This window comes from Oncorhynchus keta, chromosome 32 (genome assembly GCF_023373465.1).
Source record: "Oncorhynchus keta strain PuntledgeMale-10-30-2019 chromosome 32, Oket_V2, whole genome shotgun sequence".
Classification (NCBI taxonomy): domain Eukaryota; kingdom Metazoa; phylum Chordata; class Actinopteri; order Salmoniformes; family Salmonidae; genus Oncorhynchus; species Oncorhynchus keta.
Window position 1 is genome coordinate 36220834 of NC_068452.1, and position 27914 is coordinate 36248747.

The window sequence follows — 27914 nt, forward strand, 5'->3', positions numbered from 1 at the left end:
GACAAGGGGTTTTGAACCATAAAATATGAATCCTCCAACTAAGGCAGTTCTGATCCAGAAGATGTGACATTCGACCGTCCTCACCAGTGGTTTGTAAATGACAATTGTTTCACCTCTTGACCCCTTTGGGCTCCGGAGTGGCACAGCGGTCGAAGGCACTGCATCTCAGTGCTAGAGGCGTCACTACAGTCCCTGGTTTGAATCCAGGCTGGATCATATCCGGACATGACTGGGAGTCCCATAGGGCGGCGCACAATTGGCCCAGCGTCGTCTGGGTTTGGCCGGGGTAGGCCGTCATTGTAAATAAGAATGTGTTCTTAACTGACTTGTCTAGTTAAAAAAAAAGGGTCAGTTTCGGGTTTGTCTTTGGTTCCATCCTGGGGTTGGGTTACAAAGAATCGGGACATCAGGGGTCGAGATCCAAGAGGGGGCCAACTTCAGGGCAGGCCCATAGTCACCTTTTGAAACTCGTACTCTGATAACTGCTGCCTTTTTTAGTGTGTATGTTTTTCTGAGTATTTGCAAGTAGCCATCATCCAGATACAATAATGTTGCTGAGCAGCTCAGAGATATCATGCACATCTGGCATGCGCTGAGTGAGATGTAGGCTGTGTATATGTCTAGACATGTTTGAGTACGTTTGAGAGTCTAGTTCTGTTTGAGCATATCTTGGTATATTTTTCCCTGGATAGTACCTCTGCTTTGTCTAAGATCAAATCATGGGGAGGTATTCAGAGGAAATGATCATCACAAAATTCAAATTCATTCCAATAGTACTTTAATTTGACAATAATTCATAAATGATGAATCCAGACCATTTAGAGAATGTTTATTGTATTGTTAAAGACGTGCTCCGGGAAACTTTGGCGACTAAGTCTTTTTTAAACCTACTGCTTTGGGCTGGATGTGTCAATGTGTAGTTCATACAGGCATAATCTATGAGCAGAATTACTGTTTCACCTCAATTAACCACGAAATCCCTAGTTTGAAGGCAACTGTTTTTCTGGAAGCTGTGCTCCGCCATTTTCCTACAGTTTCCCCCACATGGGCCAGCCCCCTAACAATTCTAGTTCTATCTAATGAGCTTCAGCCCCTTACCATTTGAGTGGTAGGTAACAAGATGCACACAGCAGAACGAGAGCAATGACATGGTGCACATGTGACGTAGTACACCATTTCTGGGGACCACTTTTAGCTCGTGAGCGCTACTTTCAGAACTACTGGCTAAAACGAATTCAAAATTGCCAGAGAATATCAAGTTATTTGAAGTTTGTAATGGCTGTTTAGAGAATCTCAGTTGCTGACCATGGCATCAATTATCATATCTCAGTATAGAGCACTACATACCAAATAAGTATCATTAATAAACTGTTAACAGTAATATATTCTCTAAAGGAGACCCTTTAACATCATGTCATGTGTAGCTATAGTCCAGAGTGTTAATAGGCTTGAGCGCAATATAACACGTTAAACAGTGCAGAAGGTACTCTTATCTTGTCAACATCCAATAAATATGTCCTTTCAGAGATTCTTGTTCAGCCATCTCATTATGTGTCCAGCAGTCATTGTCCTGCTAGTGTGAGTCCATTGGTCCATGACACATTAGGCCTTTGATTGAGCTTGTGTCTGCTACTCCTGTGTCTCCGTCAGCTCCTGTGGTTCTGGGTCAGGTAGCTCCTGTGGTTCTTGGTCAGCTATCTCCTGTGGTTGAGCTACAATGCCTGTCTTTATTTTTATTATTTCTACAAGATGTAAACTGTCCATCTTTATATGTTCTCCAATGCCCCCCTCCTCCCCTACGGCTGCCGATACCTTTTCCTTCTCCTCATTCTCCTCAGTCTTCAGAGGCATCCATGACTCTTTGTGCAGCCTCTCGTTATTCTCCACCCCCTGGACACCAGGGGGCACTGTGGTGGCCATAGCAGGCGGCAGGTGCTTGAACTCTTCATCGTTCACATCATAGTCCTTCATCTTATGGTCCAGGATCCACCAGCGACCTGCGAAACCAACGTCCAGTACCCGCGTGTGGAGCTCCCTCCAGGGGATAGAGAGGTTGGAGCACTGGGCCTCGTAAAGACTGGTGTCCGGGTTATAATCGGCGAAATAGGTGAGTGAGACCACTCCCAGGCTGAGGTGACGTAACCTTCCCTCGTTACGAAGCTTCGCCAGCTTCTGCACGTGCCCATCCGATGTTCCACTGCGTATCCACGGCGTCAGGAGCCCGAGCTGATTGGCTGTATCCAGGACGGTGGTCTCGAAGGAGGCGTCGTCGGGGTTTGTGTAGATGCAGGTGCCGGCTCCACCCAGAAGGCTCAGGTAGATGGAAGCTTTGATTGGCCTCTCCCACGCGCCCACCACAATCTCACGACACGCCTCCTTGTAGTCTCTGGACATGCCGCTAAACCACACACCTGATTGAGAGGGGAGAGAATTGTGAGAAAAATACAGACAGCATTCACACGAGATAAGATAGATGGTTTACTAAAACAAAGGCAAAACAGACTGACACCATATCCCTAGACATGGTAGTGAGGCATGCACACAATTATAATGTTTTGTGTGCCAACACTGTATTGTATTGCATCTCCAAGCTGACAGGGATTGTCTCAGAGAGAGGTCACAGCAATAACTTCAGTCACGTGCCTTCCTCCACCCTGTGACTGCAAGCAGGGGCAACTGTGAAGGATCAACAGCTAACAATGCCTTTACATAGACGTGTATGAAGTACATTTTTAAATCTAACTTGTGTAAAAACCACAACGTGATACAGTTTGTTTGAAGCTAATGTCACATAATCTGATAACCTCATGAATGACTTTGGCAAGACAGTTAAGCAAGAAAGATCATGCGTTCGTTCAGGTTCGTTAAGGCGTGGTGGGCTAACACGACAACCAAGAAAAAGATCGATTTCTTACCCAATTTGCTATTTTTCAACCTCTCCCATCGGGTGCCATTGACGGGTGCTGCTCCTGCTTCTGCTACAGAGGTGGAGCACCATCTCCTGAGCACCCACGAGGCAGCCATGTTCGACAGACAGAAGCCGATCGTTCCGGAAGTTCACATTCGGACTGGCTCGGATCGGAAAAACACAGCGGACCGGAAAATACATGAATTTCCTATGTTAATTTTTAAAAAAATTATTGAGACAAAATGGCATGTCAGTGAAAAGTTGTATTATTATTATTTTTCCCGTAAAAAAACAAATATCTTATATCAAGTTCTGCTTAAAAATAATGTTATTAAATCCCTGTAATATCATTAGAAACTAATAAATATAATGTAAGTACAAATGTTTCTTCGTTTTTTTACATTCGGGTAACACCCATATTACAAAGAAAACACATTTGGCGCACCGGATTATCTTCCACCTGTACCTGGTCACGTGAACACGATGATCCGTCTTGAGCCAACACAGGATGGTTGTGTACATAAAGTGACGTGGAACAGGCGAGTGATAATGTGAATTTAGTGCACCATAGTTGAAATTAACACCATTAGCTAGCTAGTTTATTCAGAAAACCAACGCAGTACACGTTAAAAATTGTTTTATATTTTTTTATTTTTTTACTTTGTGCTGCTGTTAGGTGAGTTGATATTGAGATATAAAGCGAGAAAACAGTGCTAGCTCGACAGCTGTCAGGCTAGCGAGGTGGTCGTGTCAGCACTGCTAACATAGCTGACTGGCTCGCATTGCGGATACAACACAACAGAACCTCCTGCGACAAACAGGTAAATCTCGGATCACGACGGCCAACGTATGACTATAAATCTGAAGCTAGCTAGCTAGAGTTACAGTAAACTATAGGCATAAACATGACACAGACTGCTAGCCTGCCAAACAGATCAACACAATCTGTCATTTGTCAGATTAAAAAATTGCACCTGCATATTCGACGTCGCATGCCTACACATGATGCTGTTACGTATGCTTTAGAAGGCAGCCAACAAAACATCTTGTCCATATGTAGCAAAAGCTAGCAGGCTACCCTATCCGGGAGAAGAACAGACTGTTGCCATACGTCCGACTCAACAGTTATGAGTACATTTCTCATCTCCTTCCAGGTCTTGCATGTGGTGGTCATCTTTCCAGAGTTACCATGGCGAGTCCAGATGATCTGAAGTTCCAAGGTGAGGCTCATGGAGTGGCTCCCATCCACTCTCTGTTTATCCCCTTTCACCTCCTCTTCACTTCTCACCTTGTCTCTACATCTCTCACTGCCACTGTCCCGCACCTCCTCTCAGTCCCTCCTTCATTCCCTTACTCTAACCTCCTCTGTCTTCTCCTCTAGAGTTTGAGGAGGCCACTGACCTGCTGTTAGCAGACCCTGGGGCCTCCACCCTCAGTATGTCTGGCTCCAGCAGTACGGCCCCGGCCGGTGTCACTGGGGACATCAAACTGGACATGTCCGATGATGAGGGACAGGAGGAGAGTTCAGAGGTCAGGACAATGAATGAGTCCAATCACATCGCTCCATTGATAATCTGAAATTTTGCCTTTAATGATGTTTGCACAAACAGCCAAAAACCAAGCAATATGGGGATAACTGATTGACATTACTGTTTACAGCTCTTAAGAGGGGAGAAACAAACTAGTGGTTTCTGGACCTTTGAGTACTACCAGTCATTCTTCAATGTGGATACAATGCAGGTACAATATGCCTGAAATAACAGTTTAATCTGCACTCATGAGGCTGGCCTATATGTTGCTGTTTAACATCTGCCATATAGAAACTGTGAATGTAGTGGTGTTAGTTGCTGTACAATGTCCATTGGTTGACTGACTTCCTGTCATGGGATGCAGGTGCTGGACAGGGTCAAGGGATCGGTGATGCCTTTACCAGGGCAGAACTTCATCAAACATACCCTCCAGTCGAGTCCGGATTTATATGGTAATGGGGCACAAATCACCACTATATCTTAGATAAAATTGTTCCTAGATGGTTAGATCTGAATTAGAATGGACCTTAGAATGTTAACTTTTATTGCCGTAAAACTGGAAGACAGTTTGCCAAACTCTGCATATCTTAGGTTGTAATGTGAACCACCTCTACCCAGACTAACCTTACCTCCTGGTTCCCCGTATGTCCAGGTCCCTTCTGGATCTGCGTGACGCTGGTGTTCTCTCTGGCCATCAGTGGAAACCTGTCCACCTTCCTGAACTCTCTGGGGAGCCCCCATTACCACTACAGACCCCAGTTCCACAGAGGTATGGTACCTGGGGGTTACAGCGTGGCTCCTTATCAATGGTTTCATGTGAGATTTGCTATGTAAACAAAGGGGATTGTTGACTGTTTTATCTTTACGTTTCAGCACAGAGGCCTTTTTCAAGACCATGTTATATTACATGCAATAGCAGTGTTGATGTTGCTTGCTTTTTCTCACTCCCTCAGTGACGATAGCTGCAGTAGTGATCTTCCTGTATGCCTGGCTGGTGCCCCTGGGTGTATGGGTTTTCCTGACCTGGAGGCAGAGGGAGGAGAGGCAGCAGAGTGGTTACTCCTTCCTGGAGACAGTGTGTGTCTACGGCTACTCCCTCTTCATCTACATCCCCACCTCAGTGAGCCAGCAGACACACTAGTGAATGTCTGGGTTGTAATTCAGCTAGTAAAACATATTAATCCCCTAGCTAAATGTTTTGCAATGGAAAATGAAGTTCAGGTGGTACCTACTTTATGGTTTCATAGTTTTTTGTTTTTGTGCCTAGTGAATAAGACCCTTTTCTTTATAGTATATTTCTATCTGATTGGGACCCAATCTGAACATTTTGTTCTCTAGTAACAACCCAATCACCTCCCCCTCAGGTGTTGTGGATCTTACCATTCGAATGGCTCCGATGGCTCCTCATCCTGGTCGCCATGGTGATCTCTGGGTCGGTCCTGGTGCTCACCTTCTGGCCTGTCGTCCGCGATGACACCAAGGTGACTGCGTTTGCCACCGTGGCAACAATCGTCGTTCTCCATGCGCTGCTATCAATTGGCTGCAAGGTAAGAGCTATAAGAGTGCTATGGGCAATAGTTACCTAGCCCCATCCTCCTAGGCCCTGTTCAAATAATTTGAAGAATGGCAGTGATCATGGTCTGACATTTTTATAGAAATTAGTCCTAATTTTACTTAAAAAAAAAAAAATGTTTGAACCAGGCCCTAATCAATCTAAATGGGAATGTCTCAGGGGAAATGTTTATGTCCAACACCCTACTTCAGTCATCTATAAACCTCATGTCCCTCATTCTTTAAGTTTCTAACCCTTTACACCTGTCCCTCTTTCAGATGTATTTCTTCCAGACAGCGACTCGCACACCAGTTCTTACACTCGCACCCAACCACACAGCAGCAATATTGACCAACAAGACCCACTGACCAAGAGGAACATGAGGGAGATGTGTCAATGTTTGAGACCACTGGGGAATTTGAAAGGACTAGATAAAAGGTTTAGGTTTTTGTTACCTACTCTGTGAGCATTGGAAGAGTAGCTAGCTGGCTGACCGCAAAACAGATGAGTCAATGGCGAAATCGCTAACTACATTGTCGTGTGAGTAGGACGATAAGAGTTGAGAGGGAAACGTTGGATGAAATCAGTTTATGGCACCTGTGTGGATGTTTTTTTTTTTTCAGTTCAGTGGGTCACACATTATTCAGTCCTTTCAGATCAGAGAAGGGGATGTAGCTCCTGCATACTCAAAAAAAAAAAATACTCCAATGCTCCAATACTCTAACCAATAATAAGGATCCACAGAGGACTGACAAGTGGTCAAAGGTACCCATTACGTTGTGTTGGAGGTTCTGGATGTGTGAGCCCTACTCTAGTACATTATTGACTTAACTGGATCAGCAGCCCATTAAAAGTACTGTGTAATTGACTACAAATGTTATTACAAAGGGACAAGGATAGAGGTCTATGAGTAAACAAATGATGGGGGAAATGTTTTGCTTCTGCTGCAGAAATGGTTACGCACTTGTATATTGTAATACATCAATATTTTTCATGTCATGGAGAAGTTGGGTGCACCTCAGTAGTCGGGAGACTTCCTCTTCTCATTTTATCTGCACTAAAAAACAGGAAAGGAGGAAGCATATGAGATCTGCTCTAACCAGCTCAGTTCTGTCAGTGCAGATGGAGACAAGGAATTATTTTTAGACTTGAAATCCTCAGCTGCAGTCTGATCTTGATGAACCTATTGAAGGGAAATGCTGTATGAATGTTAACTAATGTACTAATACAGGGGTGGCCAACCTTATCCATAAAGGTGCATGCTTTTGTTCCAGCCAAGCAAAAACACATGATTCTACAATCAGACGAGTTGGATCAACAGGTATGTTACAGCTTGGCTGGAACCAAGGCCCACTACACCCATCTGTGGGTGAGGTTGTACACCTCAGATGGAAAAGGGATGTTCTAGAACTCAAACCACTCCTATGACCTGGAACGTGTAGTACTGTGCTGACTAATGTATCCACACAACTTTTTCTTTTTGTAGATACACTGACAAACCCTTTCCTTAATTTACAAGTCTATTTAATTATTTATTCTTTGTTCACACTTCTGGGTTTGTGTGATTAAACTGTCATTCCAGTCAATTGCTTTGTCTTCTTGGTGTTGAGGGCAGGGGTCTAACGCTGGTCCTGGAGTGCTGTCTTGGCAGGCTTTTGTTCCAGCCCAGCACTACCACATCTGATTTAAATTAATATTAGTTTAATTGGCTGGGACAAAGGCTGAGAAATATCCACCATCTACATTTCATATAAGTATAGGTATGCAGCATTTGTTCCAGCCCTCAGCTTACTGTACTTTGAAAACATGGATTCTTGTTTGTCCTGAAGCCTCAGGGGCTAGGCTCAGCAATGATCCCTGAGATTTGAGGTAGTTGCTTGTGTGTGCTTGGAGGACACACATTTACAGCTATAGTCCTTGGGCACATCAATGTCTGCTGACCATGTAGGCTCAAGATGATGTTATAAAATCAGATTTCATTCCTAACTGCTGGTTTTGGTTTGGAAAATCTGATCCTAGATCTGTGGCTAATTGTCAGGGGCAATTTATTACCTCGAGCAATACAAACAGGAGTCTTCCTTATGCACTTTCCATCAATAGAGGTCCCAGAGAAAAGTAGTGTTTGAATGCTAAGCTAGCAACTATCACAACATTGGTGTTACATTTTACTGTAATATCAATTATAAGACCTGATCCAAAGATTTTTTTGGGGACTTCTCCACCAACATTTAATTTACTCCTTTTATACTTGTTTTTTGTTTGTTGCTTTTCTGTGAAAGAAATAAAACAAATAAAGACAACTGAAAAGTTAACCCTACAAACTAGCAAGACATTTTCTCTTCATAAAACTTGCTAAATCAAAAAAATTTACTCAGCCCACAAATTGTGACTGGAAGCAATGCATACATGTCCATTAAGTCTTTGTCTGAAGGTTGGGCAATCGACTTGCCCGGGAAAGGCGGGAGGAGAGGTTTAGATATATCATAGGTAGTGAGGGAAAGAGGTGACTCCCTCTATCCCAAACTCCCCACCGCAGTCTCAAAATGAAGGAAAGGAAACCGGGGAAGAATGTAAACTAGGATTCAGCTGCTCCAACAGCCAACATCAGTGTCCTTGGTCCAGTCTGTCTTTCTGTGGGTTCATCCTGCTTCCACCAATACCATCGGCTCACTGCAATCCTGATTGGCTATGAAGTGGAGTGGGGGGCCGGGTCTGCTGCTGTGTCCTCGAAGCTCATTGGCTTTGGACAACACACCTCAATTGGAGGTGAGGTTCTGACAGAGTTGGTGTTTTTCAAGATCACGCTCTACAGCGTTCTCCTACACACTGACATCTAGGCTGTCTCTCAAGTGACACCCTAGTCCCTATACAGTGCACTTCATTTGTCCATGTGGCTCTCGTCAAAAGTAGAGCACTGTATATGGAATAGGGTGTCTTTTGAGATAGCCTAGGTCTACTGGGCTAAAGACTACCACTATGGATGACCAGACAAACACCTTGGGGGGAGCTAGCTATCGCTCTGGAATGGGGCCGTTTAAGGAGAGGCTCTACAGGCAGGTGGAGAAGTACCTCGATATGAAAACAAAATGGCATCAGTGAGGGGTGTTCATAGTGCTCTACTGTACAGGAAAGCCCTCTGTCCTTTCAGTGGGGGACATCCAATCCAGCGATAGGGGGAGGGGGGATAGCGACTGGCTGTAGTGGATGGGGTTGGGTGGGTGTTTGGTGGAGGAGGGGGGAGGGTGGGGCATCACACTGGCACTAGGGGAGGTGAAATGTCCAAAAGAGGGGAGAGGGAGGGAGGGAACCCGGATAAAGGAGATGATACCTGCTGTACAGTCGTGCAATGAGTTATTCTTTGCAGCAAAAGTCTCTGTGTTCAATGTGTAGGTGTACATGTGTCTGTAAAGCATAAAAAGGTCCAGTCAAACAAAGTTCAGTTCAGCTCAGCTCTCCATTCAGAAAAACTGCCAATTCTTTGTGCTGATCAGTCTGTCAGTTGAACGTAGAGGTGCTGCCACCCTCTGGCTGGACTGGTGATATCATAGCTGCTGCACGATGATGAGAGGGGGGGAGATGGGGAACAGCTCTCAAAGCGGAGAGAGCGGCGGGGAGGGACGGATATGAGAATAACTCCAGTGATAGAGAGATGGACAGTAAAGGAGAAAGGAAGGTGCTGAAGGGACAACACGACAGCACTGGTTTTGGTATTCTGGTTCTGGTCGGTCGGAGGGAGGGGCTCGTAGAGGTCATGCAGGGATTCGGAGGTGAAGGGTGACGAGGTCCTAACTCCCATAATGCATGGTGTTGCTAGGGATGGCCATGGGAGAGGCCATGGAGATGGCGGGTCCCCCCATGGTGAACTGGTTGGTGACGGGATAATGCTGCTGCTGCTGGTTAGAGCTGCTGCTGCTGCTAGGACCTGATTGGCCAGTAGAAGCTCCTGGAGTGAGGGGGAGAAAATGGGAAGGAGAGAGTGGGAAAGAGTGTTATCACCTTCCCTTGATTGGTTGTGGGCCAACTATGTCACACACTTCAGAATTCATCCCCTCCATTTACACAAATGATAGGCGTTTAGGGAACTTGACAACCACCCCACCCCCAGGTGCAAGTTTTGGTTTTGAACTACAAATAATCAAAGCTCGGTGAGGAGTTCATTATTTAAATCAGGACCGAGTTTAGGAAACCCTTGTATAGTGTATAAAGAGACGTACCCTGGACGATTCCGGTGCTCATGATGGAGCCCATCCTGGAGTGGGTGTGATTCACTATCCCTGTGTTCACTGAGGGCGGGAACAGAGGAAATAGTGAGACTGTGTATTAACGCACACACAAACGCGCAAACACACAGTCAGTCACACTGTCTGTGCTTGTCTGTCAGTCAGTCCATCAGTCCATAGTATCCTACCGAGGGGGATGAGGTTGTTGTGGGACACCGTCGAGCCGCTGCCCATGACTGTACTGAGGTCATAGGCTGTAGGCATCCCTGAGAGAGAGAGAGATGAAAGGGTGAGACAGGGAAGAGAGTGAGATGGGGAGGAGAGAGAACGAGAGAGATGGGGTGAGAAAGGGAGCGAAGTGGGAGAAAAGCATAAGAGAAACATAAGCATCCTTTCTCTCTCACACACCATTTTCCCCTCAGAGAGAGCATGCATCCCCCATCTATCAGCTGCTCTGTTGGCCTGTTCTGTGATATCCCTACAGTTTAGTAAGACATTTGGTGGCGATGCTGTATGGATGCTTTTGCCTGATGATGCTATCATGGGTCAGATTGTGTTTGTATCGTCTGTGTGTTTACCTGACACAGCATTGTTCTGCCTCATGCAGTGTGTGTGTGGGTATGTCCTCTGTGTGTGTGTGTCCTCTACCAGTGTCCTCTATGTGTGTGTATTTACCTGACACAGCCATGCCCTGGCTCATGCTGTAGGCCCCCCCAGTGTTCCACATGGTCTCAGAGGGGGAGGTGTAGTGCGACCCAGGAGGGGGTGTGGGGGTGCTGCCTGTGTACCTACAAAAACACACACATACACAACAACATACACGCCATGAGAGGGAGCTCCCCTTCCCCCCTCGTTATCCTGAATGGCACAGGCCGAGGGCAGCGGAACAGACCAACTCACCTGAAAAAGGGGTTCTTCAAGTCCAGGAGGTTGCTGGACTTGGAGCCTGTCTGGTCCACTTGGGCGACAATACTGATGTCGTAGCTTTGTCTGTGAGGAGGGAAGAGAGCCAGGGATTGGTATGGGAGGAGGTAAGAAGGGAGGTGGATAGATTAACACAGACAAACAGAGAAGCACAGATTCAGCAAGCACACATCTGTAATACACATATATACAGGGCTTTCGGAAGGTATTCAGACCCCTTGACGTTTTCCGCATTTTGTTAGATTTAAAAAAATAAAATAAAAAATCTAAACACAATACCTCATAATGACAAAGCAAAAACAAGTTAGACATTTTTCCTGATTTATATTATTAAAAAAACCCTGAAATATGACATTTACATAAGTATTCAAATCCTTTACGAAGTACTTTGTTGAAGCACCTTTGGCAGCAATTATAGCCTAGCCAATTATAGCCGACAACATTGAGACAGCCTATAAGGAGGTCAGAGACCTGACCGTGCGGTGCAAGGAGAACAACCTCTCCCTCAATGTGATCAAGACAAAGGAGAGGATTGTGGACTACAGGAAAAGGAGGACTGAGCACATCCCCATTCTCATCGACGGGGCTGTAGTGGAGTAGGTTGAGAGCTTCATGTTCCTTGGCATCCATATCACCAACAAACTAACATGGTCCAAGCACACCAAGGAAGTCGTGAAGAGCATGGCATGACAAAACCTATCCCCCTCAGGAGACTGAAAAGATTTGGCATGGGTCCTCAGATCCTCAAAAGGTTCTACAAGCTGCCAGCTGCACCATCGAGAGCATCCTGACGGGTTGCATCACTGCCTGGTATGGCAACTACTTGGCCTAAGACCGCAAGGCACTACAGAGGGTAGTGCGTACGGCCCAGTACATCACTGGTGTCAAGCTTCCTGCCATCCAGGATCTCTATACCAGGCTGTGTCAGAGGAAGGCCCTAAAAATTGTCAGACTCCTGCCACCCTAGTCAGACTGTTCTCTCGGCTACCGCATGGCAAGCGGTACCGAAGCGCCAAGTCTAGGTCCAAGAGGCTTCTAAACAGCTTCTACCCCCAAGCCATAAAACGCTGAACAGCTAATCAAATGGCTACCCAGACTATTTGCACCCCCCCCCTACACTGCTGCTAATCTATGTTATTATCTATGCATAGTCACTTTAATAACTCTACCTATATGTACATATTACCTCAATTACCTTGACACTGGTTCCCCCACACAATGACTCTGTACCGGTACCCCCTGTATAAAGCCATTGTTATTTACTGCTGCTCTTTAATTATTAGTTATTCTCATGTCATACTTTTTTATTGGTATTTTCTTAACTGCATTGTTGGTTAAGGGCTTGTAAGTATGCATTTCACAGTAAGGTCTACACCTGTTGAATTCGGCGCATGTGACAAATACAATTTGATATGATTTTCTGGTCTCTCCAGACATGTTTGATCGGTTTAAAGTCCGGACTCTGGCTGGGCACTCAAGGACATTGAGACTTTTCCCGAAGACATGCCTGCATTGTCTTGGCGGTGTGCTTAGAGTTGTTGTCCTGTTGGAAGGTGAACCTTCGCCCGAGTGCTCTAGAGCTGGTTTTCATCAAGGATCTCTGAACTTTGCTTTGTTCATTTTGCCTCGATTCTGACTGGTCTCCCAGTCCCTGCCTCTGAAAAACATCCCCACAGCATGATGCTGCCACTACCATGCCTCACCATAGGGATGGTGCCAGGTTTCCTCCAGATGTAACACTTGGCATTCGGACCAAAGAGGTCAATCTTGGTTTTATCAGACCCGAGAATATTGTTTCTCATGGTCTGAGTCTTTTAGGTGCCTTTTGGCAAACTCCAAGTGGGCTGTCAAGTGCATTTTAATGAGGAGTGGCTTCCATCTGGCCACAACCATTAAGGCCTGATTGGTGGAGTGTTGCAGAGATGGTTGTCCTTCTGGAAGGTTCTCCCATCACCACAGATGAACTCTGGAGCTCTGTCAGAGTGACCACCGGGTTCTTGGTCACCTCCTTGACCAAGGCCCTTCTCCCCCGATTGCTCAGCTTGGCCGGGAGGGCAGCTCCAGTAAGAGTCTTGGTGGTTCCAAACTTCTTCCAATTTAAGAATGATGGAGGCCACTGTGTTCTTGGGGACCTTCAATGGTGCAGAAATGTTTTGGTACCCTTCTCCAGATCTGTGCCTCGACACAATCCTTTCTCGGAGCTCTACGGACAATTCCTTCAACCTCATGGCTTATATAGACAGGTGTGCCATTCCAAATAATGTCCAATCAATTGAATTTACCACAGGTGGACTCCAATCAAGTTGTAGTAACAGCTCAAGGACGATCAATGGAAACAGGATGCATCGGAGCTCAATTTCGAGTCTCATAGCAAAGGGTCTGAATACTTACGTAAATAAGGTAAGTTTATGTATTTTAAATAAATTTGCAAACATTTCTACAAACTTATTTTCGCTTTGTCGTTATGGGCTGGTGTGTGTAAATTGCTGAGGATTTTTGTTATTTAATACATTTTAGAGTAAGACTATAACCTAACAAAATTTAGATAAAGTCAATGGATCTGAATACTTTCCCAATGCACTGGGTAGCTCCAAAAGTAGAGGCAGTGAGCTCCAAAAGTATTGAGGCAGTGAGCTCCAAAAGTATTGAGGCAGTGAGCTCCAAAAGTATTGAGGCAGTGAGCTCCAAAAGTATTGAGGCAGTGAGCTCCAAAAGTATTGAGGCAGTGAGCTCCAAAATTATTGAGGCAGTTAGCTCCAAAATTATTGAGGCAGTTAGCTCCAAAAGTATTGAGGCAGTGAGACATTTTGTTGTTTTGATACATGAGGTTGCAGACGCACATATCATCCACAACCCCCCACCCCACCAAATGCTAACCTCCCCTGTTATTGTAGTGGGGAGAGGTTACAATGAGGTTACAGTGTAAACATGGAAGGAACCTTGACACTAACTTCCTCACTCATTATTTACGATTAATTCAGGATGTTATGTAATCATGGTAGCATCCACAGTATTTAGAAACATTATATTGTTATTTACAATAAAAGTGACTCAAAAATGACAATTCATTATTTACCATCAATTTCAATTGGGCACAAAATAATTGGAAACAATTTCTAAATGGTTCAGCCGATATGGATGAAAACACCCTCAAATTAAAGCTGACAGTCTGCACTTCATACCCATAGTCATTGTATGAGGCAATTTTCTTTATAATTGTCGCTGTCCAAATACTTTTGGAGCTCACTGTATATCACCTACACACACATTCATTCAGAACTGTCATAATATGACACAAGCCTGGGTCTAGAGGTGAATGGCAACACACTAACACCAAAGCCTCCCCTCCCCAACAGACTCCCAGTAGATCCCTCTACAGTCTCTCACCTCTTGTTGGCGATGAGCAGCGCTGTGCCGGAAAGTGTGTCTCCTGCCTTGGTGAAGAGAGGTGACTGGAGCAGACAGCGGACCTGGTACCAGTGGGTCAGGGGCTCTGTGGGGGCTGTAGAGAGCCACACGGTCACCCTGCAGAGAGAGGGAGGGGGTTAGAGGTCATCCTACTCCAGTACAAGCATGGTCAGATATTCGGTAGGAACAGCCCTATACAACTTATTGTGAAATGTTTCTATAGTGAATGTATTGTATTGTATTGCTTTTAAGTTGTAGCCGCTTTCTGTCTGTGTTTATTACAATGTCTGTGAGAAAAACCAAGTGATGAAAGAAAAAGGAAAGTGACGGTATAGCTGTAGTCAGGATCCATGTAGGTCAGGAGTCCTGGATCAAGTGATTTTACTCCTGACCACACACACTTCAGTCCTGGTTAAGGCAGCTCAGGCCAACTTACATTGATCCCATGAACGCTACGTCGAACCAGAAGGCCAGGCCGTGCACCAGCCCTGAGTGCATCATATGGAACTTAAAGGGAATCTCTATCCTGAAAGAGAGAGCGAGAGAAGGGAAGAGAGAGGAAAAGAGAGAAAAGAGTGGGACAAGTGTCCATTTTTTGGACTTATAAATTAATGATATATACCCATTATGTCTTGAAGAATATAACTTATAAATACCTCATGAGCTTAGTTCAACGCCCGTACCCCATCAGAACCCAAAATATAAGTTTGTTTTACTCCAATGTTTGTAAACAACGTAAATGTAAACAATATATATATCACCAAAACATGGTCAAAACTATAATTTTGATATCATGGATGGTCAGTCCTTGCATCCATAGCTCAGTCTATGAATTTGAGAGTGGTTACATTTCTCCAACCCCATCCCTCAGCTTTTTACATAAAGAAGGACGGGGAATTCACTTTGTTATCGTTACTACTGCTGATTGCTGCTTTAAGGTTATTTTTAGACACTAGAAGGAATTATGTAGTATTTTTTCTGATGTAGAAAATTCAAAATCGGAAGTAGGCCCATATTAGAGAAGTAGGACATCCCTACATTCAGTAACATGTATCTACGCATCTCAATTCTCAACTCAATCTATGAATAACAATTCAATAATAAATATATGAGGGAATAACAGACACAGACAGACGGCACACAGACCTGTACAAATCCTCCTCTTTGGCCTCCAGGAAGTTGACTGTGTATTTGACAGACTTGGCCATCAAGATACGGATATCAAATGTGTCCTGAGAGGTGGAGGGAAAGAAAAAAGAGGAAGGAGAGAGACGGGGAAGAGGGAAGCAAGAGTATCCAGGTAAGTCCCAGTGAGGTAGACATTTTTTACGGCAGCATTGGCTAGAGTGGGTACGGAGACGGTCTATGCCTTAATTTAATGATCTAGAACAGAGGCTGTACCCAGAACCAGGCCCTCCGGCTGGGCCTGGCTCTCCCAGCAGAGTGACAGAGGAGCAGGCACAGACAGAGGAGGCCTACCCAGCTGACTACCGCTGGAAAATGATGTCGGTGTGTGTGGTGTGTCGCTGTGTGTGATAAAAAGGGTTGAGATGAATTCAATGAATACCCCTTATGAGCAGTGATAGTACTGTTGAAACCTCACTGTTGGTTCTGTGGTGTTAGACTGGGGGAGCTGGACTGGGCGAAAAGATTGGGATCCAAAATGCAGACCGCATCTAACTTATTTGTTCCAGCCATCATGACACACAGTGTGACGGTGGTATCTTCTACCACAAACACACACTCCCATACAGTCAATCTCCTATCCTGCATCAGTGTTTGCCCATAAACACACACACCTCATGTACCACCCTTACACATAATCAAAAACACAGGCCAGTCCGTACTATGCAACCCAATTTTCCACAAACAACTCTTGTCCCCACATACCCCCTGACTATTTCAGGCCTTAAACACCCCTCCCATATACATTTCCTAGTTAACCGCCCCCCTGCACCCCAATCATCTGGGGGGGGGGGGTCGCTTCAACCGACACGGCGTGGGGCAGGCAATGTCAGAAGATAGGTGTTCAAGAGTCTGACATAAAACTGAGAATTCTACGTACCACAATGGGCTGGCGAAAGTACTCATCCACCGCTGCTCCTCGCAGGGCTGAGAGGTCCACACCATGGAAGGAAGGCTGGTACCTGAATGAGGGAGAGAGAGAGAATCATCATCAACTCAATCCCATCAACTACAGCAGCCCAATGAAAAGTGACTGATATCTCTGTACATTCCCTCCCCTCCTACTCCCCGCTTCTCTCCTCCCTCTCCGCTTCTCTCCCCCCTCCCCTCCTCCTCCCTCCGCTTCTCTCCCCCCTCCCCTCCTACTCCCCGCTTCTCTCCTCCCTCTCCGCTTCTCTCCCCTCCCCCCTCCTACTCCCTCCCCCCCTCCTCCCTCCCCTCCTCCCTCCCCTCCTACTCCCCGCTTCTCTCCTCCCTCTCCTCCCTCTCCCCGCTTCTCTCCCTTCTCTCCCCCTCCCCTCCTACTCCCCCTTCTCTCCTCCCTCCTCCTCCTCCCCCTTCTCTCCCCTCCCTCCCCCATTTCTCTCCTCCCTCCCCCCTCTCTCCCCTCCCCTCTCCCTCTCCTCCCCCTCTCCCTCCCTCCTCCCCGCTTCTCTCCTCCCTCCCCGCTTCTCTCCTCCCCCCTCCCCTCCTACTCCCCCTCCCCTCCTCTCTCCTCCCTCCCCCCTACTCCTCCCCGTTCTCTCTCTCCTCCCTCCCCTCTTCTCTCCTCCCTCCCCCGTCCCCCCTACTCCCGCTTCTCTCCTCCCTCCCCCTCCTCCTCCCTCCTACTCCCCGCTTCTCTCCTCCCTCCCCTCCTCTCTCCTCCCTCCCCTCCTACTCCCCGCTCTCTCTCCTCCCTCCCTCCCCGCTTCTCTCCCTCCTCCCCTTCTCTCCTCCTCCTACTCCCCGCTCTCTCCTCCCTCCCCCCTCTCCCTCCCTCTCTCCTCCCTCCCCGCTCTCTCCTCCCTCCCCTCCTACTCCCCGCCCTCTCTCCTCCCTCCCCCTCCTCCCTCCCCATTTCTCTCCCTCCCTCCCCCCATTTCTCTCCTCCCTCCCTCCCCCCATTTCTCTCCTCCCTCCCCTCCTACTCCCCGCTTCTCTCCTCCCTCCCCTCCTACTCCCCCTTCTCTCCTCCCTCCCCGCTTCTCTCCTCCCTCCCCTCCTACTCCCCGCTTTCTCTCTCCTCCCTCCCCTCCCTCCCCTACTCCCCGCTTCTCTCCTCCCTCCCTCTCTCCTCCCCTCCCCCCTACTCCCCGCTTCTCTCCTCCCTCTCTCCTCCCTCCCCCCGTTTCTCTCCTTTCTCTTCTCTCCTCCCTCCTACTCCCCGCTTCTCTCCTCCCTCCCCTCCTACTCCCCGCTTCTCTCCTCCCTCCCCTCCTACTCCCCGCTTCTCTCCTCCCTCCCCTCCTACTCCCTCCCCCCGCTTTCTCTCCTCCCTCCCCTCCTACTCCCCCTTCCCCTCTCCTCCCTCCCCTCCTACTCCCCCATTTTCTCTCCTCCCTCCCCTCCTACTCCCCCCTCCCTCTCCTCCCTCCCCCTTCTCTCCTCCCTCTCTCTCCTCCCTCCCCGCTTCTCTCCTCCCTCTCCTCCCTCCCCCTCCCCCTTCTCCTCCTCCCTCCCCGCTCTCTCTCCTCCCCCCTACTCCCCCCCTCCTCCCTCCTCCCCGCTTCTCTCCTCCCTCCCCTCCTCTCCTCCCCCCCTCCTACTCCCCGCTCCTCTCTCCTCCCTCCCCGCTTCCCCTCCTACTCCCAGTTTCTCTCCTCCCTCCCCTCCTACTCCCAGTTTCTCTCCTCCCTCCCCTCCTACTCACCAGAAGTTGGCCTTGGTGAACTGCTCCATGTAGAGCTGTTCGTCTGTGAAGGGGGCCAGGTGCACGTCACCGATGGTGGGGAACATTTTACCTGAGACACACATGGAAGTCAGTTAATGATGGTACAATCACCAGTGGTTAGTCATGCTGAATATGTCTCTCAGATTTAAAATGTAGACTTTAATATTATTTACTGCTTGGGCTTCAAAATAATCTTCAGACCTTTTCTCCCTTTCTCCTTCCCTCCCACTCTACCCCTTTCTATGCTCTCCCTCCAACCTTCCCTCTGTCTCACCACTAGGCTTGAGGAACTTCTTGGCGTGGAGGTAGCTCTCCAGCATCCTCTCGTTGAAGAGCATGTAGCCCATGGGCTCTGAGATGATGATGTCCACCTGTTCAGGTAGTGTAACCTCCTCTACTTTACCAGGGATCACCACCACACGGTCCCCCAGACGGTTAGTGTTCACCAGGACCTAGTGGAGGGGACACCAGAGGGTTAAGAGTTCACCCGGAACTAGTAGAAGGGACATCAGAGGGTTAGAGTTCACCAGGACCTAGTGGAGGGGACACCAGAGGGTTAAGAGTTCACCCGGAACTAGTAGAAGGGACATCAGAGGGTTAGAGTTCACCAGGACCTAGTGGAGGGGACACCAGGGGGTTAGAGGTCACCCGGACCTAGTGGAGGGTTAGTGTGTGTGTGTGTATTAGAGTGAGAGTGACACATCTGCCAGATTTATGGCTACATAGCATGTCAAGAAGATGATAGGGTTTGAGCAGGGGCGGCAAACTTTTCAGCTCGAGGGCTTTGATTAGTTTGTCAAAATCAATTTGCGGGCCAGAAAAAGTGCAGTTAATTGGAAATATATAGGTCACTTAATTGACATAGTTTAGTGTGTCTGTTACCTCTGCATGCTGGGCCATGGTGCTGGCCTCCACAGCGTAGACCTTCCTGGCCCCAGCCTGAGCAGCAAAGAATGACAGAATCCCTGAACCACAGCCCACATCCAACACCACCTAGAGAAAGGGAAATGGACTCTAATTCTTCCCTGATAAAGACATCAATGAAATCCAGCAGTGTCTACTGCCCAAACCAATTAAACAACATTTTAGTTTCAAATACAGCAAAGGACTCAATTCAGAACAAGCTATATTTAAGTCCCAGGACAGTGCATCAGTACCTTGTCCTTGAAGTCAGTGTGGTTCTGGAGGATGGCCCTCTGATAGGTTCCTGTCCTGACGTAGTCCTGCATCATGTTCTGCTGCTGGGAGAGGTAGCCATAGAACTGGAGGAGCGAAGGAGAGAGAGAGAACAAGGGAGTGAGAGGAAAATAAAGTGACAGAACAGCTTATTTTTCATGAGGTGTTTTAATATCGTCACTGAGCTAATAAAGGTTGGAATAAATGACTTATTGCAATGCATGGCAGATTCTGCGTGTGCACCTGGAAGTACTGTACAGCGGATGATTCCTCTGTCCTGTCGCTGAAGACCGACTGCTCTCCACTGTGGCCACGGCAGTTCTTCAGGAGGTTATAGAACGATGAGAACTCTGAGGAGATCGTCATAACACGTTATAAGCAGGACAAATCAGACATAAGTTATAAAACGGTCTTAAGCCAGTCATAATGGGGAGAAATCAAACAAACAATAATAATAACCAATTATAACAGTTCACAAGGATGACAGAGGCAAGACAAGTATGAGAAACAATAAGAATCTCTTTATGAGGACAAGAACATGTGCACTAGGACAGGGAGTCAAAGACAGACACACAGGAGACAGAGGGTCAATGACAGAGACAGATATAGCCTACTGGCAGGCACTCAAAGACAGACAGAAAAAACAGACAGACAATGACAGCATTCTCTGAGAAAGAGTGGCGTTGGTTGCCGGGGGTTAGCTACCTGCAGGTGAGGTGAACTGTAGCAGGACGCTGTTGCAGCCCAGCGTGATGATGAACGACTGTTTCCCCACGCGACTGCACTCGGTGTCCCTGGAGACCGAACACTTGAACACACATGTCTCCTCTGCTGTGAGAGGAGTCATACAATAGTTAGGGCCCAGCAACACCCCTACAACAGGTCATTCGTCGAATAAGTGTGGCACAGGAGTACGTGGCTTACCGTAGGTCACACAACATGAAGAACAACATGCTAACAGAACTGGCCTGATCACACACAGCGCTTTGACTCAATTAGCATTAAAGCATCTCAACCATAGCAGCAAGCAAAGAGCTATTTTTAACCTCCTTTAGCCGAGGGAAAGTGAGTAATTTCTTCTATTGAAGCTATTTCACACACTCCTGGATGATTAAGATGACAGTTTTAAAGACTGGATTTGTGAAAGCAATATATTGGCAAGGTAGGTCTAGTGCTGTGCCTACATGGCAGTGAGATAATCTGTGGTTTAATCCAGCAGTTGTGATGGGATTAAGACTAGCGATGTTACTTAGATTACCCAGATGCAACATGTTTTATTAACAGACCAAACTAGCGACTGACACCGGATTAACCTGCGATAAATATGAGAGCGGGAGTGTGTGTGTTGCTTAACAAGTGTGTGTTCGATGCAAGGGCTGAGAGATAGAGTGCATGCTTTAAAATATGTAGGCTACAACCATCTCCCTCCACTAGACCTGGCCTGTCTACAAGGCCCACAGCTGAACATTGTGGTAAACGACAATGACAGATGGGGGACAAGGACTGTCACTATAGACATGTTACAGATATGGAACAACCAGATGACAGTCATGTCAATGTTCTAACAGGATAATGTCAGGTAATAATAGACACTTGGCAAAGTGAAGAGCAAAATTGTGCTATTTTTGCTGGGCCAAGGCATTGCCCCTCATGGACAATGTAAATACACCCATTCCAGCATGATACAGACATTACTAGTGTGCTGTGTTTGATTGAGGTGCTTTTGTGTCTATAATAAAGCAGAAATAAAATGATTGTGTGGCAAGACACTGAGGTTATTTTTCCAAGTGGAAAACATAAAATTTGTCAGATTACTTTAGACTCAGTCCTGCTGCTCTATGTAGCAATTCAATCGGGAGTTCATTCCTGCCTGGTGTGGAAACATTTATCTTCCATCATCATGGGAATGTTGTAAGAGGAAACGGTTGTTGGGCCTATGGACCGGACCAGGCAATCAAACATATCAGAAAACTTTGATAGGACACCTTAAAAAACACCCTGCCACACATACATGTCTACTTTCCCCACAGCCCAAGCTTGACTGTATCAAAACTAGGGACATCGCGGCTTCTTGAAAGGGACATCCCATCTGTGCCTCACAGTGTAACAAAAGCTGCAAGCGCTCAGCGCGAGCACACAAGTGATCGACAGGGGAGTAGGGAGGTGGGGGACTAGCTGGCTATTGTTCAGGAGAGAACAAAGATGAATAACTAATACGAGCCTGGTTTAGCTCATCGAAACACAAGGACCCATCCCATATTTAGTCTTTAAAAAAAAAAACGATTTCGTTTATCGATATTTATTCACTCAGCTAGGCATCTACAGTAGATTAGATAACCATAAAGTAGCACGCGCGAACCATCGAGGTTAGCTTGCTTGTTTGCACCGCTACTAGTATGATCTGTGCGCAAAGACCACGACGTTCCGAAACACAACACACTTTTAAGATACCCATCTCAAAGGGTCAAATGTTATCTTGCTTTATCATAACTATCTAACTAGCTAATAAATAAAGAGGGCAATGCTCATCTGACGCAGTTTGTTTTAACTGTTAGAACTCTGTGGCATTAAGGGCAAACCATTGCGTAGTTTATCGGGGCAAAAATGAAAGAACACGTTAACATGTCAATTAGCTTTGGCTATCTGCGTCAACGTGTAGCTGAAATGCAATCATTGAAATGCAATCTGGCGCTAAATTGTTAGCAAGTTGATATTAGTAAACAGGGTAGGTATCTAATGTGCTTGGTCACACTTAGCTTGCTGTCCTGGAAACGTCTCGTGTGAGCTAAAACTGACTACTTCGCATTAAATTAATACTTTAAAGAATATTCCTCAAGACAAATAGACAGGTAAGAAAAAACGTGGTCCACAAGCCACGAAATGAGCGCAGTAAGCTTGCTAAAGCTAACCACCTATAGTTAGCTAAGCTACCAACAGTGCGCTGTCGTGGTGCTGGAGAAGTAACCTTAGCTAACTAAGTTATGTTAGCTAGCTAGCTAATAGCGATAAGCGAAAACATTCCCCATTACGTTGGATTCTATAGGTGGAACCAGTCGGTTTTGAAGTGGAACCCGCACACACGTGCAAGACCAGGCACTCGCATCGGTTAGCTAGCTATCTTTTTAGCATTTAGCTCTGGCTAGTTAGCCAGGGTAATGTCAGTTAACAAGGAGCCCAGGCCGAACCGGGATATGGAAGAGCTGTCTCAAGTCCACTCACCGTTGGAGAGGTTGATCAGGGCCGCGTCCTGTGTGGCTTTCACCTCCAGTCGTAGAGGCTGCTGCTCGGAGTGACGCTGTATTTCTCCGTTTGCGTCTCCGATAGAGAGGAGCCGCACGCCGGGAAACACCGACACCGCCATCTTCGATCTGTGGGAAGAGACAGCTCACTGTGGCCTCACATCCAGCGTTGGACGTGCACTCACGACAGGAAATGGGATACACACAGCTCTACCGCCACTCTGTGGCCGAGAGGCAAACTGCTTAGTGCAAATACAGTAGACTGCACTGACTTCTGTTGTCTCTGCTGTACACTGTTTCAGCAAAGACAGTACAGTTAGTTGGACAAAGAGAGAAATAGGGGATCTTGAATAATCATTTGAATTAAATAAAAATGTCAGACTGTCAGCCAGGCTGCGTTTCGTATCCTGGTCTGTTAAATCTGTGTGATTGGTTCTGCTGTGTAACATGTCATGCAGCAAGTACCAAAACCTACAACTTTGGGCAGTGGCTAAATAGAGTTTATCTGGCAGACTATTGGCAAATATGCACTGGTATTACTTGAGCAGCAGTCTATGTGACAGGGATGAGCAAGTCTGGTCCACGGGGGCCTGAGTGCACGTCTGTTGTCTTTTGTTCTCTCCAAATCAGCATCTGATTTATAAACCAGGTATGGCATCAGTGGATTAATTAAGTGCCAGGCGAAAGAGAAAAGCAGCAGACACTCAGGTCCCTGCAGGACAGGAGTTGCCTACCCCTGATACTCTTGTGTGTTCTGGCCAGTCAGCTTAAGGGGGCCACTCTTAACAAACTCCTTGATAAAACATGAGACTCAAGGAGATGTTGAAGGTGAAATTATACATTTTATTCAATATTTCAGTCAATACATGTCACGGTACCATTCTAAGACAAATACACACAAATGAAACGTTAAGGCACAACAGGATGACAGTGTTTTCCACATGTATGAATTCATCCACCAGAGCATTTCAGTGACTAATATTTGTAAAAAGAGGTGCTCTGCTTTCCCCATGCATTATGGACACTATAGTCCTCAAAAGTTCTCTCTTCACTTTATTATAATGTCAGAGGAATTCAGAGCTCAGTCTCTGTCACCATAGTGAAAAGAGCTTGCGTTCCTCCATCTCCATTCCTGCATGGCCACTGATTTGAAAGGACTTGGTAGGCAAGACTAATAGTACTGTGAAAATCTATGTAGGCCTAGTCCTTTCACCTATCAGTGGTCAAGTCTGAGGACATTATTGAAGACATGTTTCTGGGTATTGGAACATGTTGAAGGGCTGTTCTCCAGTTTTTAGCAACACTTCATGTTGTAATAAGAACACAGTATGGTTCCTAAACATGACTCATTCTCTAGTGTTGTTTTTCAACTTCTTCAGGTCCTCTTTAAGTGTTTCTGATTAATCAAGTGGGAAAGTAAATGCAGATTTAGGCCTCAACAGGTCTCGTGTTAAAATCGGGGCATTTAAATTACCAGAGGTTTGGCACATACTAAGGCACATTAGTTTGAAGCAGTACGCAAAGAGTAAAAGGTAAAAGGGGTGGGGGACCCGAAAAAGGACTTTAAACCATTTAGAATGTGTCCTTACTTTAACTTAGATGCACCAATGGAGTAGCAGTCTCCTTCCACTGAGTGTCCTGAGATCAGGCTTATTTATAATGATGATACACAGCAATTATACTTATCTATAGTGTCAGTACAGTAATCCTAATATTCTTGTTATGATCCTTCATATCATTATTCTGATGTTGACTGAGCAACACCACAAAACCAGCATTGAAACAGATCTGTTGCATGACCTGAGTTTGAGATCTCTATATGCCAACACCCATAAGAAACCTCTAACATCTGAGTCACTCTTTTCAAGACATAGTAACACCATTTTCTTTTGAATTCAATTTTGCATCACAGTGGTTTAACTGTCAACTGAGGATCTTAACAGTGTAGTCGAGTGTTTAACACATGAGAATGGGCGCAAAATTTCTGTCAAAAGACTAAATTCTCTTGAGGCTCATGGAGTCACCACACTTTTAGCAGAGAATCATAAATTACACTTATTGAAATGCTTCACAATTTCATCTGACAAAAATCACAGTGACAGTGTTAAGGCGAGTTTGTGTGGAACTTTGCATTGTGTTTGCAACCAACTGAGCACCATTTTGAAAAACAAGTTCTGAGATCAAACGTGGGTGTAATATCTTGTAGTGTGTTGAACATAGCTTCACAACATTGATACGGTAGGCTATACTCATGTAATGGCACTGGGTCAACCACTTTAAAAGACTCACCAACAACAATGTGTAAAACCTAATACAGTTCAATTTCACTTTGAGTAAAATAAAATTAACAAAAGGTAGAGACTACAGGGAGAGACTGCCATATTTATACTTTGAGGAGTGCTTTCATTCTAATGATCTCAACACAGAAAGGACTGCAAATGTTATCCTTATTGAGCTGTAGAACAGAACACATGTCAAAACTCACTCAGCATAGGGTTAATGCCTGTGATTGTGTTCTGGCCTTGAGGTCTTCAGTGACGACGTGGTGGGGAAGGGTGTAGGAGACGCCAAGGGGCTTGGAATTGAAAGGAATCCTTGGGGAATGTTCAGACGTGTTTTACAAGCCTCCATCATCATCATTGCCTGCGGTGAGAAAGCAGTCCGATCAGATCACTGGCACAGGAGTTAGATGAGATATGGCTGCTATTGGTTACATTCTCTTTGTAACAATCAAAGCCAGAAGGGTCAAAGGTTAGCAAACAGAGAGAAAAGGAGAGTGAGGAACAGGTAGAGAGAGGGAAGGTAGAGAAAGAAAGCAGGACAGAAAGAGACAGAGAGTGAGAGAGTGTGTGTGTGTCCATGCACATGTGTGTGTGAGAGAAAGAGACAGAAGAGAGAGAAGAGAGAGATAGAGAGGGAGTTAGTTGAAGCCTACTCTACCACATCAGACTGTCATCTCACCTCAGAAGAGGGCGCAGGACTTGGGGGGTCTGAAGGGGTTGTCGCTGGAGGGCACCCCCATGAGGAGAGGGTCTTTATGGGCGTTCTGCAGGCAGAAGGTCTTCAGGTCCGCTGCTGCCTGGGACACCTGAGAGTGGAAACAGACACCGTCAGTTCCATTATACTTTAATTCTGTGTCATAAAGGCTACATAAGACTGCTGTAAAGATGACATATCAATGTCATAGGCATTCATGAGAACGAGTCATCATTGACAGTGACAGCGTTTTCTATAAAGAAGTTCCAAGTAAACACTTTCACTCTGCCACAATACTCCTACTGATACTCAGTTTAATGAACCTAAAGTAATATGCTCCAAGCTCACACTGTGAGAGAAACTGAGCAATGATATATCAGCTATTTTCCTAAAGTCCCTACCTAGGACTTGACTCAGCAATAGCATAATGATCTGGTACTTTACTAGAGGGTTGTTTCATGGGTGAAGTCTATAACAGTTGTCATAACATTGTAATAACATTGTCCCCATTAACACAAGATGGCACTCCGAGCTGACAAGGTACAAATCGGTCGTTCTGCCCCTGAACAGGCAGTTAACCCACTGTTCCTAGGCCGTCATTGAAAATAATAATTTGTTCTTAACTGACTTGCCTAGTTAAATAAAGGTAAAATAAAGGTTAAATAAAATAAAAAATATAAAAAAATGGCACTTTAGGACCAAGTTACAAATGGGCTATGCATTGAGTTTATTATTTATCTAGTTAGTTGATAATATGGTATAAACGTATGTCATAGGCTATAGATAAAATCCTATATTTTTTCTGCATTCTCATATGCCCTTCAAAGCACAGTATGCTTGAGTGCTACAGGGTGGTTTAAAGTCTGCGGATTAATCTGGCTTTCTCCTCTAAAAGGAGTAATTTGGCCAACAATCGCACTACTGTCACAGCCACAATCAACAAAGGCCACCACTGTGCTGCACCATTCGCGGAAACTAACCTACGAGCTGTTTGCTTTCTCCGAACAACACAGCCTACTGCAGGAAATCTTCATATTTCACACGATTAACTTAGAGCATAATTAACAGCACGTCGTTAACTTCTAAATATATCATAAATACATCCATTCAAAACGGCGTTAAACTAAGTGAAGAGCTGAGGAGTAGCCTAGACTTTCCATAACACCTATGCATACAGCAATACTAGAACCGCATTATAATCTTACGTTTTTCTTTCGGTAACATGACAGGTGAAAGGCGGCGCTCGATTGAGAAAGTCAATTTACGGGCTACTCCGTTAGTCTACGGGACAGCCTGCAGTTTGTTACAATTCTGCAAACAGATGGCATAGTTCCAGTGGAACAGCATTTCGTAACAAATAACGCGATGCTTCCCATAAAATAGTCAAACTTTACACAATATATAGCTTTTCAATAGTTACCAAAGGGCCATGTTGACAATTCAGCCAGTCACACCAAATGAAGAACAGTTTTTGATCAGTCTTTCTGAATGTAATGTCTTTACCTTGATCCTGCGAACACTCGCCTCTAGGCGAAGTTGTTTTACCACCTTCTGAGCGATAACCAAGTTGCTGCTGTTTGCGCTGTTATTCGACATGTCTGCGAGGTCTGTCCAACCGCCAAGTGAAAGTGTCCAGCTATCACTTGAAAGGACGAGATTTTCTGATGAGGCCGCTGCGACTCAAGTACTCCCCCTCTCTCTGAAAAAACGCACCGCTTTTTTTGCGCAATGTTCTCCCCACTGCTTTCAGAATGGCCCCTAATTAAATATGGTTATCAGTAGAGGCACTTATGTGTACATGTAAAAAAACAACAACATAATAATAATAGATCAGTCAGTTAAACAAATTAATGGGCTATTTTCTGAAAATTAAATGTTCCTTTGGGTTTTATATTGTGTCGCCAATAATACACTGGTTTCTAGGCCTACAGTAGGCTATGGTGAAGTAAATCAAAGGAAACGTATTTTATTAGAATGGTCTTGGCGCTCTTTTGTATAAAGATAGTTTTTTCTAAACAACCCCAGAACCACGAGGATATCATCAGCGAAATACAGTCTCGTCATGTGCTCCTTTTTAAAAATGTTTATTTATAGAGACCCCCATCTACAATGTCACGAGTTTTGGCTCTTCAACACACATTTCT

At 45.7% G+C, this 27914-nt stretch overlaps 4 protein-coding genes across 5 annotated transcripts; 1 reads left to right on the plus strand and 3 right to left on the minus strand.

Annotated features, from left to right (window-relative positions):
• Positions 1-761: 761 nt before the first annotated feature.
• On the minus strand, positions 762-3142 carry LOC118365673 (mitochondrial import inner membrane translocase subunit Tim29-like). Its single transcript, XM_035748047.2, has 2 exons — positions 2916-3142; positions 762-2411 (listed from the first exon to the last, which is right to left on the minus strand). Exons 1-2 carry the CDS (start codon positions 3022-3024, stop codon positions 1630-1632), a joined length of 891 nt encoding a protein of 296 aa, XP_035603940.1. The 5' UTR covers positions 3025-3142; the 3' UTR covers positions 762-1629.
• Positions 3143-3382: 240 nt separating this feature from the next.
• On the plus strand, positions 3383-8310 carry LOC118365672 (protein YIPF1-like). The gene is made up of 9 exons (XM_035748046.2): positions 3383-3729; positions 4063-4128; positions 4290-4438; positions 4568-4648; positions 4802-4889; positions 5090-5206; positions 5391-5557; positions 5802-5984; positions 6268-8310. The coding sequence occupies exons 2-9, from the start codon at positions 4098-4100 to the stop codon at positions 6355-6357; spliced, it is 906 nt and encodes a 301-aa protein (XP_035603939.1). The 5' UTR covers positions 3383-3729; positions 4063-4097; the 3' UTR covers positions 6358-8310.
• LOC118364684 (histone-arginine methyltransferase CARM1) lies at positions 8191-23031 on the minus strand. Of its 2 annotated transcripts, none has more exons than XM_052491595.1 (16): positions 22775-23031; positions 20261-20383; positions 19799-19905; positions 19537-19641; positions 19262-19372; positions 18654-18831; positions 18359-18449; positions 16607-16688; positions 15688-15773; positions 14978-15067; positions 14521-14658; positions 11110-11199; positions 10885-10997; positions 10398-10475; positions 10204-10272; positions 8191-9932 (listed from the first exon to the last, which is right to left on the minus strand). In XM_052491595.1, exons 1-16 carry the CDS (start codon positions 22914-22916, stop codon positions 9775-9777), a joined length of 1761 nt encoding a protein of 586 aa, XP_052347555.1. In that variant the 5' UTR covers positions 22917-23031; the 3' UTR covers positions 8191-9774. The 2 variants fall into 2 exon arrangements, with proteins under 2 accessions (XP_052347555.1, XP_052347554.1); XM_052491594.1 differs by having other exon boundaries at positions 20261-20386; positions 22775-23028.
• A 585-nt stretch (positions 23032-23616) lies between these two features.
• LOC118365675 (guanine nucleotide-binding protein G(I)/G(S)/G(O) subunit gamma-5-like) lies at positions 23617-27517 on the minus strand. Its single transcript, XM_035748049.2, has 3 exons — positions 27274-27517; positions 25756-25882; positions 23617-25437 (listed from the first exon to the last, which is right to left on the minus strand). The coding sequence occupies exons 1-2, from the start codon at positions 27364-27366 to the stop codon at positions 25757-25759; spliced, it is 219 nt and encodes a 72-aa protein (XP_035603942.1). The 5' UTR covers positions 27367-27517; the 3' UTR covers positions 23617-25437; position 25756.
• Positions 27518-27914: the final 397 nt, after the last annotated feature.

Coding starts and splice junctions, on each gene's coding strand:
- LOC118365673 (XM_035748047.2), bottom strand. CDS start 3,024: ATGGCTGCCTCGTGGGTGCTCAGGAGATGGTGCTCCACCTCTGTAGCA. Junction 2,412..2,915: donor GTTGAAAAATAGCAAATTGG/GTAAGAAATCGA, acceptor CCTCTCAATCAG/GTGTGTGGTTTAGCGGCATG.
- LOC118365675 (XM_035748049.2), bottom strand. CDS start 27,366: ATGTCGAATAACAGCGCAAACAGCAGCAACTTGGTTATCGCTCAGAAG. Junction 25,883..27,273: donor CGAGTGTTCGCAGGATCAAG/GTAAAGACATTA, acceptor TTCCACTCTCAG/GTGTCCCAGGCAGCAGCGGA.
- LOC118365672 (XM_035748046.2), top strand. CDS start 4,098: ATGGCGAGTCCAGATGATCTGAAGTTCCAAG. Junction 4,129..4,289: donor AGATGATCTGAAGTTCCAAG/GTGAGGCTCATG, acceptor CTTCTCCTCTAG/AGTTTGAGGAGGCCACTGAC. Junction 4,649..4,801: donor TCAATGTGGATACAATGCAG/GTACAATATGCC, acceptor CATGGGATGCAG/GTGCTGGACAGGGTCAAGGG.
- LOC118364684 (XM_052491594.1), bottom strand. CDS start 22,916: ATGGCGGTGTCGGTGTTTCCCGGCGTGCGGCTCCTCTCTATCGGAGAC. Junction 15,068..15,687: donor AAAGAGGAGGATTTGTACAG/GTCTGTGTGCCG, acceptor TCTCTCTTTCAG/GATAGAGATTCCCTTTAAGT. Junction 9,933..10,203: donor GAGCACCGGAATCGTCCAGG/GTACGTCTCTTT, acceptor CCCTCACTCCAG/GAGCTTCTACTGGCCAATCA.